General features: G+C 34.8%; 1 protein-coding gene across 7 annotated transcripts in view; it reads right to left on the bottom strand.

Moving 5' to 3' along the window:
* Positions 1-14,544, bottom strand: part of ATP6V1H (ATPase H+ transporting V1 subunit H) — a 167,319-nt gene that overhangs the window by 52,502 nt on the left and 100,273 nt on the right. For all 7 annotated transcript variants that reach the window (XR_012020195.1, XM_072804613.1, XM_072804614.1 and 4 more), the window contains one exon: positions 348-449. Coding sequence is in view for 6 of the 7 variants with exons in the window: in XM_072804613.1 (XP_072660714.1) it covers positions 348-449 (102 nt within the window). In the remaining variant the exon portion in view is untranslated. The remainder of the gene's footprint in view (positions 1-347; positions 450-14,544) is intronic.

Below are 14,544 nucleotides of genomic sequence, written 5' to 3'. Positions count from 1 at the left end.
CCCCATCCCCTCCGTGCATATAGTGTGCACTCTCTCCCTCTCAGATAAATTAGTAAATCTTTAAATAATAACAAATGTCTCATCATCTCTGTAACTACTAGTAGTAGTTGAAAAATAACCAGTGCTCACAAAATCACTATTGAATTAAAATCATACAAACCAAAATAAAACCCTGAATGTGAAATTTCTAATGTGATCTCTCCTGGTCACTACACAAGTAGTATTATAGTTGTACTGATACTTTTATACCACCCATTTTTAATTAGGTTTATCATGAGTCCCCATATTATGGGCATCTTGATTTCACCTACTCCATTAGTTCCTCTGCTAAATTACTTTTCCCTTACCGTTTGCCTCGTGGATAATGCCGCACATATTCTCCAACATCATGAGCAGCAACAGCTAAGACTTGTGGATCATCCGACACCTCCAGAAGTTTTGTCAAAATTCTGAAAGAAATTTAATTCAAAGAGAGACTGATTTCTAGTTCTTCTATAGAACACAACAAAGCAAAAAAAAAAAAAAAAAAAAAAAACAACAAAGCATAGGTACGATGCAGATATCTTCTGAAAATAGACATTTACAAATGTAATCACATATTCTACAGATTTTACTATTACACATAATATATTACATATAAGTTAGCAGGTTACTTTATAAATTTATACCAGGTTACTTTCAGATGCACAATGTACACCACATACAATTCCCAAAATATCAGGAACATCTTCTCCTGCTCTCTCAAAAAAGACAACTACGATGCCAGTTAATGTTATCTTAATATACAATTACCAGTGAGTCCTTGCCAATTATATTTTGAAGATTAATCACTTGTAAGTTTTTTGTTAAGAACAAGAAGTTATTTTATTGTTAAGAAGAAGTTACTTTAAACTGTGATCAAGAAGTTTACTTAAGAAGTTAGTTACTTAAGAAGTTACTTTAAGCTGTGATCAAGATAGAGCATGAGCCCTGAGCACACACATTCCCCCCACCCACCACCTCTAGCCCTCTCTCTCACTCCAAGTCCCAGAAGAACCTAAAACTGAACTTCACAAGTCAAACAATACAAAACAGCAAGTGAATGGTTCTGAGAAGATGGCCACCCAAATTCACAATCCTGACTCCCTTGCTGTCCTTTCGGTCCTTTCTCTACAGCAATCACATAGGCAGAGTGAAACCACTGCAAGAGCCTGATGGTGATTCTGAGAACGGGAGCCAACCAGATGCAGAGAAGACTCCCTTCTGTAGGGAGCTGGAGCCTTGACCATAGATTTCTGCCTCCTCAAGGACCTCCAGGGAGAGGGTTTATCTCACCTAGTGGCACATGTGTCCCCCGGAGTGGAGGGAGAGGGGGTACTCCATGGCCATGGCCAAAATCCAATCCACTGGAAAAGACTGCCTTCACCCTGAGTATGAGGAGAGATCACTCAAGGAATAGATCATTCCTGTGTTATTTAAACTGCTAATGGGCACAAAAATGGAAAGAACACCACTCAATTCATTCCACAAACAGAGCATAACTGGGAAAATTGATCAAAAGGAGTAATCTTTTTAATGGCTAGGCAGAAGACTAACATATAAAAAATAAAATCTGCTTTCTAATATGCCAGCAATAGCCACTCACGTAAACAGATATATGAAAACCTTACAGAATTAGCTAATTGAACTAATAGAATACTGAGAGAATATCCTTTCAGTTCTCAGCTCACATATCAACTCTTGCTTAAGAGCCTCTGATCTCCCTAAGATACTCTGTCCCTTATCATTTTCTACCCCACTTCTTGGTGCATTTTTCTTCACAGGACTCATTACCACCAATCATAATATTATATAGTTTCTTGACTACATTTTTTTAGTCTCTCTCTCCCAAATACAATGTATACTTAACAACAATAAGAACTTAATTTTATTTGCCATTGTGTCTGCAACACCTAGAGCAGTACTGATCATACAACCCATGCAACAGATGCTCAAGAAACACTTGCTGAAAAAAAAAATGAATATATAATTTAAGTATAAAATGGTGATGCCGCCAATTGGAAAAAAGTTTGACAGATCCTAACAGAATTTAAAATACACAGACCCTTTGATCCAGCAATTTTACTTCTAGGAATCTAACCTACAAAAATATTTTCATATTTCCACAAAGATATCTATGTACACTAGCTTTAAACAATGACTAAAAGAAAAGGCTACAGGGTGGAGGCCACATCCAAGAGTTAGGCTTTTTCCCTCCATTTCTTCTTCCATGCTGGTGGCACCTACTTTGTCCTCTGTTAACACTATGTCATGTATAAAGCAGTTTCACATTCACCATTTTATCGAACACCTACAACTAGGATTATTGGTTCTTCCTATCTTATAGAGATGTAAAACCAGAGGCTCAGTGAAATAAAATAGCCCAAAACAACAACAAAAAAATTAGAATTAAAATTTTTTAAAATAATAAAACTAAGTCATTTTAACAGACCCTAAGCCATAATAAGTGAAAAAGACAAGTCACAAACACATTCTGATGATGACATGTATAAATAACTTTATATAAAGATGCAGGTACAGGTATGTCTATGAATGAAAGAACACTGGAGAAGTCTATCACCTGCTGACTTTTGGCTACCACCGGGGAAGAGTTTGAGAGAGGAGTAGTAAAGAAACCTTTTCTCTTTACTCCTGTATGCCTTCAAGAGTATTTGAATGACTTGGCCCAGGCTGTTTGATATAACTTAGAATTCAAAAATTCAGCACACATTTTTTTTAAAAAGTTACTTAATTTTACTAAGATGCTCAAGATGTTACTATCCCTTAGAATTGCTAATTTCCTTTTTCTTTTTTTAATTTAAGTTCAATAGCCAGGGCAGCCCGGGTTGCTCAGTGGTCTAGCGCCGCCTTCAGCCCAGGGCCTGATCCTGGAGACCTGGGATCAAGTCCCACGTCAAGCTCCCTGCATGGAGCCTGCTTGTGTCTCTGCCTCTCTCTCTCTCTCTCTCTCTCTCTCTCTTTCTCTCTGTGTGTCTCTCATAAATAAGAAAAAAAAAAAAAGGAACTAAATTCAATAGCCAACACACAGTATATCATTAGTTTCAGATGTAGAGTTCAATAATTCATCAGTTACATATAACACCCAGTGCTCATCATATCACATGCCCTCCTCAATGCCCATCACTCAATGACCCCACCCCTTCCACCTCCCCTCCAGCAATTCTCAGTTTGTTTCCTATAATTAAGAGTCTCTCGTGGTTCTTCTCCCTCTGATGACTTCCCATTAAGCTTTCCCTCCCTTCTCCTATGATCCTCTATGCTGTTTCTCATATTCCACATGAGTGAAACCATATGATAATTCTTTTTCTGATTGACTTATATTTCACTCAGCAAAATACCCTCCAGTTCCATCCATATCGATGTAAATGGTAAGTAGTCATCCTTTCTGATGGCTGAGTAGTATTCTATTGCATATATATACCACATCTTCTTTATTCATTCATCTGTCAATGGACATCACTTGGTATCAGGGAAATATAATCAAAACCAAAATGAGATACCACCTCATACCAGTCAAAATGGCTAAAATTAACAAGACAGGAAACAACAAATGTTGGTGAGGATATGGAGAAATGGGAACCCTCTTGCCCAGTTGGTGGAAATGCATACTGATACAGACACTCTGGAAAACAGTATAGAGTTTCCTCAAGAAGTTAAAAATAGAGCTACCCTACGATCCAGCAATTGCACTACTAAGGATTTACCCCAAAGATATAAATGTATTGATCCGAAGGGGTACCTGTACCCCAATGTATATAACAGCAATGTCCACAAGAGCCAAACTGTAGAATTGCTAATTTTAAATTAAAGTTTAAAATTTAAGTTTAAAATATCTAACATGAAGTTTTGAAACCATTTGACTATTTGCCGACAAACTATTCAATTACAAAATGCAAATCTTATTTCTTAAGATCTGTACTAAAAAACAACTTGAATCACCATGACCTTTGCTCATATCATTTGCATTTCAACAAATACTTAAAAGCAATAAAACACTGTTCACAATCCGTACAAGTCTATGAAGCTTACATACTTTAGTTTCTGCAGCTCATTTATTTGGTAATGTCTCCTAAGAGTGTGGCTCAACATTTCTCTACCTACCCTTACTTTTTTTTTTTTTTTTTACCTACCTTTTTCTATCATCATCTCACTGTGTCAAATATCTAACTCTGTAAACAGGAAACACTAATAAAAAAACCTCACTGTCAATCAAGGAATTATTTCATTAAGCAGTAATTACGTGCCTTTTATTTTCCAGACTGAGATATCTGCATTTCCAAATAATAGAAAAGAAAGGATGAGAATTTATTATATACATTCATGTTCCAAACTCAGTGTAAATATACACCTCACAATAGGATCCCATAAATGAGGAAATAAGATCCAGAGAAGTTACATATCTGCTTAAACATACAACTGTTGAAACAGATTTGAATCACTATGTGTCGACTCTAGTCCATGCTAAGCAACTACCCCATGATGATAGTTCATTCAACTCAAGCACATGAAAACCCACAAAGAAAAAACAAGACATATATTCAATCTCCCATACATTTATTTTTTTATTTCAAACTTGCTCTTTTTAAAAGGCCAACTTGCAAAGTATTCTAAAATGAAGTTTAATTCAACTGAGATATTTTAATAGTTTCTAGAGATTAAAGTATGTTCATATTTTTACTATTTTGAAATTTTATTAAGATATTATTTTATGAAATAAGAAAATATTCACTTAAGATTCCTTAAAATATAACAGAATATTTGTTCTGAATATCTCAAACCAAAAGCCAGCAAATTACAGCTGAAGTCTAAACCCAGCAGCTACCTGTTTTTGTACATAAGTTTTATTGGAACAAAGCCACACTTACTAGTTTGCCTACTGTCCATGATTGCCTTGGCAGTTGTGACAGAGACTGAACGGCTCACAAGGCCTCCATTGTTTACTTCCTGGGCCTTTACAGAAAAAGTTTGCCAATGCAGCTTTAAACCATATTCAGTGATCTGAGTCATTCTCCATATAGCTGAGACCCTTGATAATCAATATATGGTCTGCAAACCAGCAGTATCAGTATCACCTTAGAAATGCTGAATCACAGACCCAATCCTGGACCTACTAAATTAGAATATGCATTTTAACAAGATCTCCATTAACATTTGAAAACTGGGGCAGCCCTGGTGGCCCAGCGGTTTAGCGCCGCCTGCCGCCTAGGGCGTGATCCTGGAGACCCGGGATGGAGTCCCACATCAGGCTTCCTGCATGGAACCTGCTTCTCCCTCTGCCTGTGTCTCTGCCCCTCTCTCTCTCTGTCTCTCTCTCTGAATAAATAAAATCAAAAAAAATTTCAAAAAAACTTTTTTTTTTTGAAAACTGTAGTCTTAGACTCAAAAAAACGTTCAAAGTAGAAAGGATTAATCAAATATAGAAAATACAGAAATGATTTTAACGGCTATCCCTAGGCCATTCAGCCCACTGAATATGCTCAGCGACAATGAAAATATTTTTGTATTATTATCTGTAAACTGAGTACACTTTCCATTTCTGTATTTGTCATCAATAACAACAGTAGATTCATCAATCAAAAGCCAAATCTCTACCACCATATTAACCACAAGCTGAGATTCTGTCAGAGACTCCAATGGGATCAAGACAGCAACATATCACAGCTCTGGAGTCAGACCAAATGTGAATTCTGTCTCTCAGATTTGCTAGAAATGTAATCTTGGAAAGTGTCTGTTCAAAGCCAAAACAGAATTTCTATTATTATTCTGATTGATCACTCCACAAATTTGCTCTTGTTGTCTTTCACAATGTTTTTCCTGTTTTAAAAACTTGTTTGCTCCCTTGGCCTTTGCTTTTCTTTTATCATTTGCATAGTTTCTTGTATTTCAGAATATTTCCTTATTCAAACAAAACACATACTTATTTCAAAATTATACAAGATTACAAAGTATTTTCTGCATACTATCAAACTAAAACTGATAGTGAAAAAATGAACTTACATTGCATACTTGCTAAGTTTGGAATTACCTGAAAAAAATAGGTCGGGGCCTGAAATAAGTGCAGTTCTCTACAGATAAAAAGAAGGCTAGTATTCACTGTGTTTTTAATAACAGAATAAAGATTTCTTCTGTATCTATTTATCACCTAGTTTGAGGGACAGCACTACCATGCCCCTCCTTGCCAATTATCCCCATACAGATAACTTATAAGAATGGAAACAGGGGGCACCTGGGGGGCTCAATCAGTTAAGTGCCCAACTCTTGATTTCAGCTCCAGTCATAATCTCAGGGTCATGAGATTAAGCCAAGCACAGGGCTCCATTCTCAGCGAGGAGTCTGCTTGTCCCTCTTCCTCTGCTCTTCCCCCACCCTCACATATGCATGCTTTCTAAAATAAATAAATAAACAAATAAACAAACAAACAAAACTTTAGGGAAAAAAAAGAATGGAAATTAAGGACAAACGACGACTTTAAAATTTCTCTAAAACTAAAGTGCTACATGTCATTGTTTCTGATTATTCAGAAAAATCACTAAGGGTCATAAAAAAGTAAAGAGAATAATTTAAAGGAGAACCATAAAACCGAAACCTAATGACAGAAAGCAGAACATGTACTTCAAAAGGCTCCTTAAGTATATCATAATAAAAATATATGTAATGCTTTAGTAATAATTTATAAAAAGCTCCCCTCCATTATATTCAAGTTTTCCAAAAAACTAGATTTAAAAGCCATTATTCAAGTTCATTTGTTGCTGTTAAAAACCCAAAGTAATGGGGCACCTAGGTGGCTCAGTGGTTGAGCATCTGCCTTTGGCCCAGGTCATGAGATCAAGGTGTTCTGGGATCAAGTCCTGCAACAGGCTCCCTACAGGGAGTCTGCTTCTCTCTCTGCCTATGTCTCTGCCTCTCTCTGTGTGTCTCTCATGAATAAATAAATAAAATCTTAAAAAAAAAAAAAACCTCAAAGTAGCACAACAATGTTGATAAGATAATCCACTTTTCCCTCATCTATTCTCCGTCAGTCCTGCCAACATCAACCACTCATTTTGGTTTGCTAAACTTTTAAATAAGCTTAATATATCATTTTTGGTAATACATGGAAAATAAGTATAAACAACAGAGATAGGTCTCCCTAAAATCATTTATCAGACACAAGTATATACCTCCTCTCCTCCTTCTACCTTGTTAAAATGACAGTAAAAGAATTTTTTTTCTCATTTTCAAGTTTTTTCTTCAGTTCCAGTTACTTAACATATTGTGTAGTATTCGTTTCAAGTGTAGAATTTAGTGATTCATCACTTACAAATAACACCCAGTGCTCATCATAAGTGCCCTCTTTTAATGCCCATCACCCATTTAACCCAACTCTCCACCCATCTCCCCTCTGGTAACCACTAGTTTGTTCTCTATAGTAAAGAGTCTGTTTCTTGGTTTGCTTCTCTTCCTCCCCCTCCCTCATGTTTCATTTGTTTTGTTTCTTAAATTTCACATGTGTGAAATCCTATGATATTTATCTTTCTCTGACTTATTTCACCTAGCATAATACTCTCTAGCTCCATCCATGTCACTGCAAATAGTAAGATGATATTCTTTTGATGGCTACACACACACACACACACACACACTCTCTCTCTCTCTCTTACATACATACACAAGGACCGCATCCTCTTTATCCATTCATCAGTCAATGGACATTTGGGGTCTTTCTATAATTTGCTATTGTTGTTAATGCTGCTACAAACATCGGGGTGAATATATACTTTCAAATCAGTATTTTTGTATCCTTTAGGCAAATACCTAGAAGTGCAATTGCTGGATCACAGGGTAGTTCTATTTCTAACTTTTTAAGGAATCTTCATACTGTTATCCAGAGTGGCTACACCAGTTTGCTTTCCCACCAACAGTGTAAGAGGGTTCCCCTTTCAACACAGTCTTCGCCAACACCTGTTGTTTCCTGTGTTGTTAATTTTAGCCATTCTGACTGGTGTGAGGTGGTATTTCATTGTAGTTTTCACGGTTTTTCTTTTTAAAGCTTAGACCCATGGGAAATTAAACAACAAAATATTAAAATAGACAGTCAGAAGAACAAATGCTAAGTAATTTGAGAAAACAAAATACCAAGCTGGCAGTGAAGGAAGTTACATAGAAACCTAATGTGCAACATGGAACTCTTTAGCAGTATTTCTATAAACCAAATTCAAATTGTACTGTCCAAAATGGTAGCCACTAGCCACATGAGTTATTTAAAGTTAACCTGACTGACAATAATTAAATCAAAAATTGAGTTTTTCAGTCACACCAGCAACATTTCAAGCACTCTTTAGCCACTGAATACCATACTGGACAGCACAAACATAAACTATTTCTATCATCACAAAGAATCACTACTAAAGCTAAAATTTTTATTTTTTTTTATTTTTTTATTTTTTAAAGCTAAAATTTTTAAATGAAAATTTTTAAATGGCACAATATACAGGAATGCGGAGAAAAATAATATACATAGGAATAAATCTAATGAAAGATGAGCAAGAACATTAGAACAAAATCCTACAATAAATGAAAGGCTATTCCACAAAGACCAGAGACGCCCAAATTGAAAAACTATCAATTCTCCCAAGAATGAACTACAGATTCAATCTCAATCAAATCCTACTAGAATTGTTAAATTGACAAGTTTATTCTAAAACACATATAGAAATTTAGAAGGCCAAAAGATGCCAAGCTAACTTGGAAAAACAACAAATTTGTGGAGTGCTGATGTTATCAGATACCAAGACTTGCTATAAAGTACAGCAATAAACATAATATAATACTGGAGCAAGAACAGACAAATCAATGATGCAACAGAATAAAGAATTCAAGGAGACATCTGCATACAAAGATACTAGGCAGGGAAATTAGGCAAGGAAAAAAAACAAAGAAAGAAAGAAAAGGCATCCAGATTAGAAAGTGAGAAGTAAAACTATATTTACAGATGACATGATCTTATATATAGAAAAAGCAAAGGAATTCACTAAAAAAAGTTATTAAAACTTATTTTAAAAGCTCAAAGAGATTGCAGAATATAAGAATACAGAAAAATCAATTGTATTTCTATAAACTTGTGATAAACTGAAAATGAAGAAAACAGTTCCACTTACAATAGCATCAAAAGAAAAAAATATTTAGAAACAAATTTAGCAAAAAAAAATGCAAAACTTATGCTCTGAAAACTGCAAAACACTAGTGAAAAGAAATAAATATGAACTCAATAAGTGGGAAAGTATACCATTTTTATGGATCTCAACACCAAATACTGTTAAGATGGCAATACTCCCCAAGTTGATCTACAGCTTACATAATCCCTAAGAGAATCCCAAATGACTTCATTGTAGAATTTAACTAAGTGATTCTAAAATTCATATAAAATGGAAAGGGAAGGGTACACCTGGGTGGTTCAGCAGCTGAGCACCTGCTTTTGGTTCGGGTCATGATGCCGGGATCCTGGGATCAAGTCATGCATCAGGCTCCCCTCAGGGAGCCTGCTTCTCCCTCTGCCTACATCTCTGCCTTCCTCTGTGTGTCTCTCATGAATAAATAAAATTAAATTAAATTTAAAAAAAGGCAAGGGACCCAGAAGAGTCAAACTCATCTGGAAAAAGAAAAAGAGACCTCAGTTTCCAATTCAATTATGTAAAGACCTTGAAATTACCACTCTTGTCCTCACAAGAAGAAAAACTAAATGTGCTGAAAGTTAATACCTCTTTGTAGATCCAACAGAGAACTGAAGTCCCAGAACCAGCCACTGTGCCATAAGCTAGAGAGGCAGGTAAATACAGAGACAGACAGCTAACAGAGCAGAAGCCACTGCTGCATCCATCAACTGGCAGGAACATTTAAAGGGTAACTGACTAATTGCTAGAGACTAGCAAAAAGTAGCTTGAGAGATAAAAACTCCCAGAGGCCTAGCTCTATGAGGGTCCTCACAGTGCTCACCTGAGGAGAAATAAACAATCTGAGTAGGTATGTACCTGTTACAGAAATTGAATCAATATTTAATAACCTTCAAAAACAGAAAGCAACAGGTCCAGATGAACTCAACAGTAAATTCTACTAAACATTTAAGGAGGAAATCATAAATTCCCTATAATTTCTTCCAAAAACTAAAAGCAGAAGAAACACTAACTCATCCTATGAAGCCAGCATTACCATAATACCAAACCAAAGATATCACAAGAAAGGCAAATTACAGACCAATATATCTCATGAATATAGATGCAAAAATCTTCAACAAAATGTTAGCAAATCAAATACAACAATTATAAAAAGAATTAAGTACCATGATTTATATATCATACACATATGTGTTATTACCAAGAATTACATATCGGACCAAATCAGCTTTATTCCAGGTACACAAAGCCAGTTCAATATTCAAGAATATATTAATATAACCCATCATTCATCAGTAGACCAAAGGAAAAAAATTAACATGATTATCTCAATAAATGTAGAAAAACCATTTAACAAAATCCAATACCCATTAATGATTAAAAACTCTCTTACAATCTTAGAACCTCTCCAACTTGATAAAGAACATCTATAAAAATCCTACATTTATTATCATACTTAATGGTGGGGAGCTAGAAGCTTTCCTGATAAGAAAAATAACAAGGCAAAGATGTCCCCTCACCACTCCTTTTCAACATCATACTGGATGTCCTCATGATGCAATAGCTAGAAAAGGAAATAAAAGTTATATAGATTGGGGCAGAAGAAATAAAAGTGTCTTTGTAGATGACATAATGATATAAGTAGAAAATTCAAAAGATTCAATTTATAACTTCTAGAATAACCAATTATAACAAGGTTGCAGGACACAAGGGTAATATACAAAACAAATCACTTCCTATATACCAGCAAAGAGCAAGTAAAATTCAAAATTTTAAAAATACCATTTACTTAACACCCTCCCCACCAAAATGAAATACTTAGATATAAACCTAACAAAACATGTTGGAAAAAACTTGAAAATATGTTGAAGAAAACTACAAAATTCTAATGAAAGAAATCAAAGAAAAGCTGAATAAATGGAGAGAGATTCCATGTTCATGAATATAGGAAGACTCATATTGTCAAGATGCCAGTTCTTCTCAACTTGATTCAATGCAATCCCAATCAAAATCCCAGGAAGTTATTTTTTTAATATCATCAAACTCTAAAGGTTATATAAAGAGGCATAAAGTCCAAAATAGCCAACACAAGATTGGAAAAGAAGAAAGTTAGAGGACTGATGCTACCCAACTTTGAGACTTTTTTTTTTATTTCAACATTTATTTATTTATTTATTTATTTATTTATTTATTTATTTTTTAGAAAATAGAAAGGCAAACTTTATAATATCCTACTATCTTAATACAATTGTCATGATTTTTACTTGTTTACATGATAATAATTGTAACAACAGACATTTAGTGAGCAATTATTACATGGCTAGGCATTTGTGCTAAATGTTTTATATACATTATCTTATTGAGTCCATTCAACAACATTTTGTGGCATTATTCTTATCTTAGAGGAAAATGTACATGGGATGGTAAAAATAGCAAAGTTAGTACTACTGAATTTTAGAGTTGCTTAAAACTTGCTTCCAGGTATCCCTTTTTTTTTTTATAAATTTATTTTTTATTAGTGTTCAATTTGCCAACATATAGAATATAGAGCCCAGTGCTCATCCCATATAGAGCCCAGTGCTCATCCCATCAAGTGCCCCCCTCAGTGCCCGTCACCCAGTCACCCCCCAACCCCCGCCTACCTCCCTTTCTACCACCCCTAGTTCGTTTCCCAGAATTAGGAGTCTCTCATGCTCTGTCTCCCTTTCTGATATTTCCCACACTTTATATGGTCTCATTCATTTGGGGTATATAAAAAATAGTGAAAGGGAATAAAGGGAAAAGGAGAAAAAATGAGTGAGACTTACTATAAAGCAAGAGTAATCAAGAAGACTTTGATATTGGTGAACGAGTAGACAAATTCATGGAATAGAATAAAGAACCAAGAAACAAATCAACACAATCAAGCTATCTTTGACAACAGAGCAAAAGCAATACAATGAAGCAAAGGTAATCTTGCAACAAATAGTGCTAAAACAACTGCACATCCACATGTAAACAAGTAACTCTAGACACAAATCTTACAACCTTCAGAAAAAATAGCTCAATGAATCAGAGACCTAAATGAAAAACACAACTATAAAACTTCAAGAAAATGTAGGCAACCTTGGGCACGGAGATGACTTTTTAGATACAACAAAGTACAGTCTATGGTAAATTGAATCTCATTACAACTGAAAGCTTTTTCACTGTGAGACACTGTGATGAGAATGAAAAGACAAGTCAGAGACAGGGAGAAAATCTTTGCAAAACACATATCTGATAAGCCACTTTTATCCAAAATACATAAAGTGCTCTTAAAATTCAACAACAATAAATCAACTCAATTTAAAAATGGTTAAAAGACTGAACAGACATCTCACTAAAGAAAACAGATGGAAAATAAGCATACAAAAAAAATGATCAACACCATATGTCATTAGAAAACTGAAAACTAAAGTGAGATAACACTACACTACACACCTATAAAAATGGCAAAATCCTGAACACTGACAACACCACATGCTAGCAAGGAGGTACAGCAACAGGTACCCTAATTCACTGCTCATGAGAATGTAAAAAAGTACAGTCGTTTTGACAGACAGCTTGGCAGTTTCTTACAAAATTAAACAGAAGTCTTATCATGCAATCCAGCAATCATGCTCTCTTCAGATTTACCCAAGTAAGTTGAAAGGTTATGTCCACATTAAATCCTGCACATGAATGTTTAAAGCAACTTTATCCATAGTAATTGACAAAACTTCGAAGCAACCAAGATGTCCTTCAGGGGATAAAAAAACGATGGCACAGCTGTACAATGGAATATTCATCAGTAAAAAGAAGAGGAAAAGAAAAATGAATAAGCTATGAAGAAAAAAAAATGGCGGAACTTTAAATGTATATTGCTAAGAGGAAGAAGCCAGTCTGAGATGGTTACATAGTGTTTAATTCCAACTATATGACATCGTGGAAAAGGCAAAACTACAGGGATGATAAGACCAGTGGTGTCAGGAGTTCAGGGAGAGGGAAGAAGGGCAGAGTGAGTAGGTGGGACATAGGGAATTTTTAGGGCAGTGAAACTATTCTGCATGACACTATAGTGGGGGACACATGATATTAGTCAAAACCTACAGAACATATAACACAGAGTGAACTACACAACAGAAAGAATGAACTCTAATGTAGAATGGGTACTTCAGTTAAAAATAATGTATAAATATTGGTTTATCAATTATAACAAACGTACCACACTAATGTAAGATGTTAATAATGGGGGGAAAGGGTCTATGAAAACTCTCTGCTCTTTCTCCTCAATTTTTCTGTAAACCTAACATTATTCTAAAAATTAAAGTCTATTAATTTTAAAAGCTACAGTAAGAAGTGTATATAGGTCTGTGTGTGGGTGGGGGGGTTAATTCTTGCATTGTCTATAACAGCAAAACCTGGCAACAGTATTAAATATCCATCAATGAGAGATTGAATAAATAACACAAAAAAGAAGAAAGTAGAAGACTCACATATCTGAATTTCAAAACATACTATAAAGCAAAAGTAATCAAGACAGTGTGGTATTGGTATCAGGATAGTCATATAGATCAACAAAACAAAACTGAGAGTCCAAAAATAAACTCATGTGTCTATGGTCAACCAAATTTCAATAAGGATACCAAGACAATTCAATGGAGAAAAGTACTCAACAAATGTTACTGGGATAACTGGACATCCACATGAAAAGAATGAAGTTGGACCCTTACTTCACATCATATACAAAAAATTCAAAATGGATCAAAGACCTAAATGTAAGTGGTAAAACTATAAAAATATTACAGAATATATAAGAGTAAATCTTCATAACCTTAGTTTTGGCAATTGATCTTTAGGTATGACACCAAAAGCATGAGGAACTAAAAAAATAAATAAATTGGGACTTCATCAAAATTTTAAAATGTGTTTCAAAGGACTCTATCAAGAAAGTGAGAAGATAAAAAATAAGGGATATTTGTAAATCATATATCTGATCAGGGACCTGTATCCAAAATATACAAATAACTTTCACAAATTAATAATAAAAACACAACCCAATTAAAAAATGAACCAAGTATCTGAATAGACATCTCTCTAAACAGGATATACAAATGGCCAATAAGCACAAGAAAAGATGCTTGACATCATTAGCATCAAAGAAATACAAATCAAAACCACAATGATGTATTACTGCACACTAAGATGGTTATAATAAAAAAAGAAGTATCAACAGGGATGTGGAAAAATCAGAACCCTCATAAACTACTGGTGAGAACATAAAATTGTACAGGCAATTCAGAGAACAGTCTGACAGTTCCTCAAATGGTTAATATAGCTATCATATGATTCAACA

The sequence above is a fragment of the Canis lupus genome, chromosome 28, assembly GCF_048164855.1.
Source record: "Canis lupus baileyi chromosome 28, mCanLup2.hap1, whole genome shotgun sequence".
Taxonomy (NCBI): domain Eukaryota; kingdom Metazoa; phylum Chordata; class Mammalia; order Carnivora; family Canidae; genus Canis; species Canis lupus.
The sequence above is the reverse complement of the archived record's forward strand: the minus strand, read 5'-3'. Positions and strand labels throughout refer to the sequence as shown.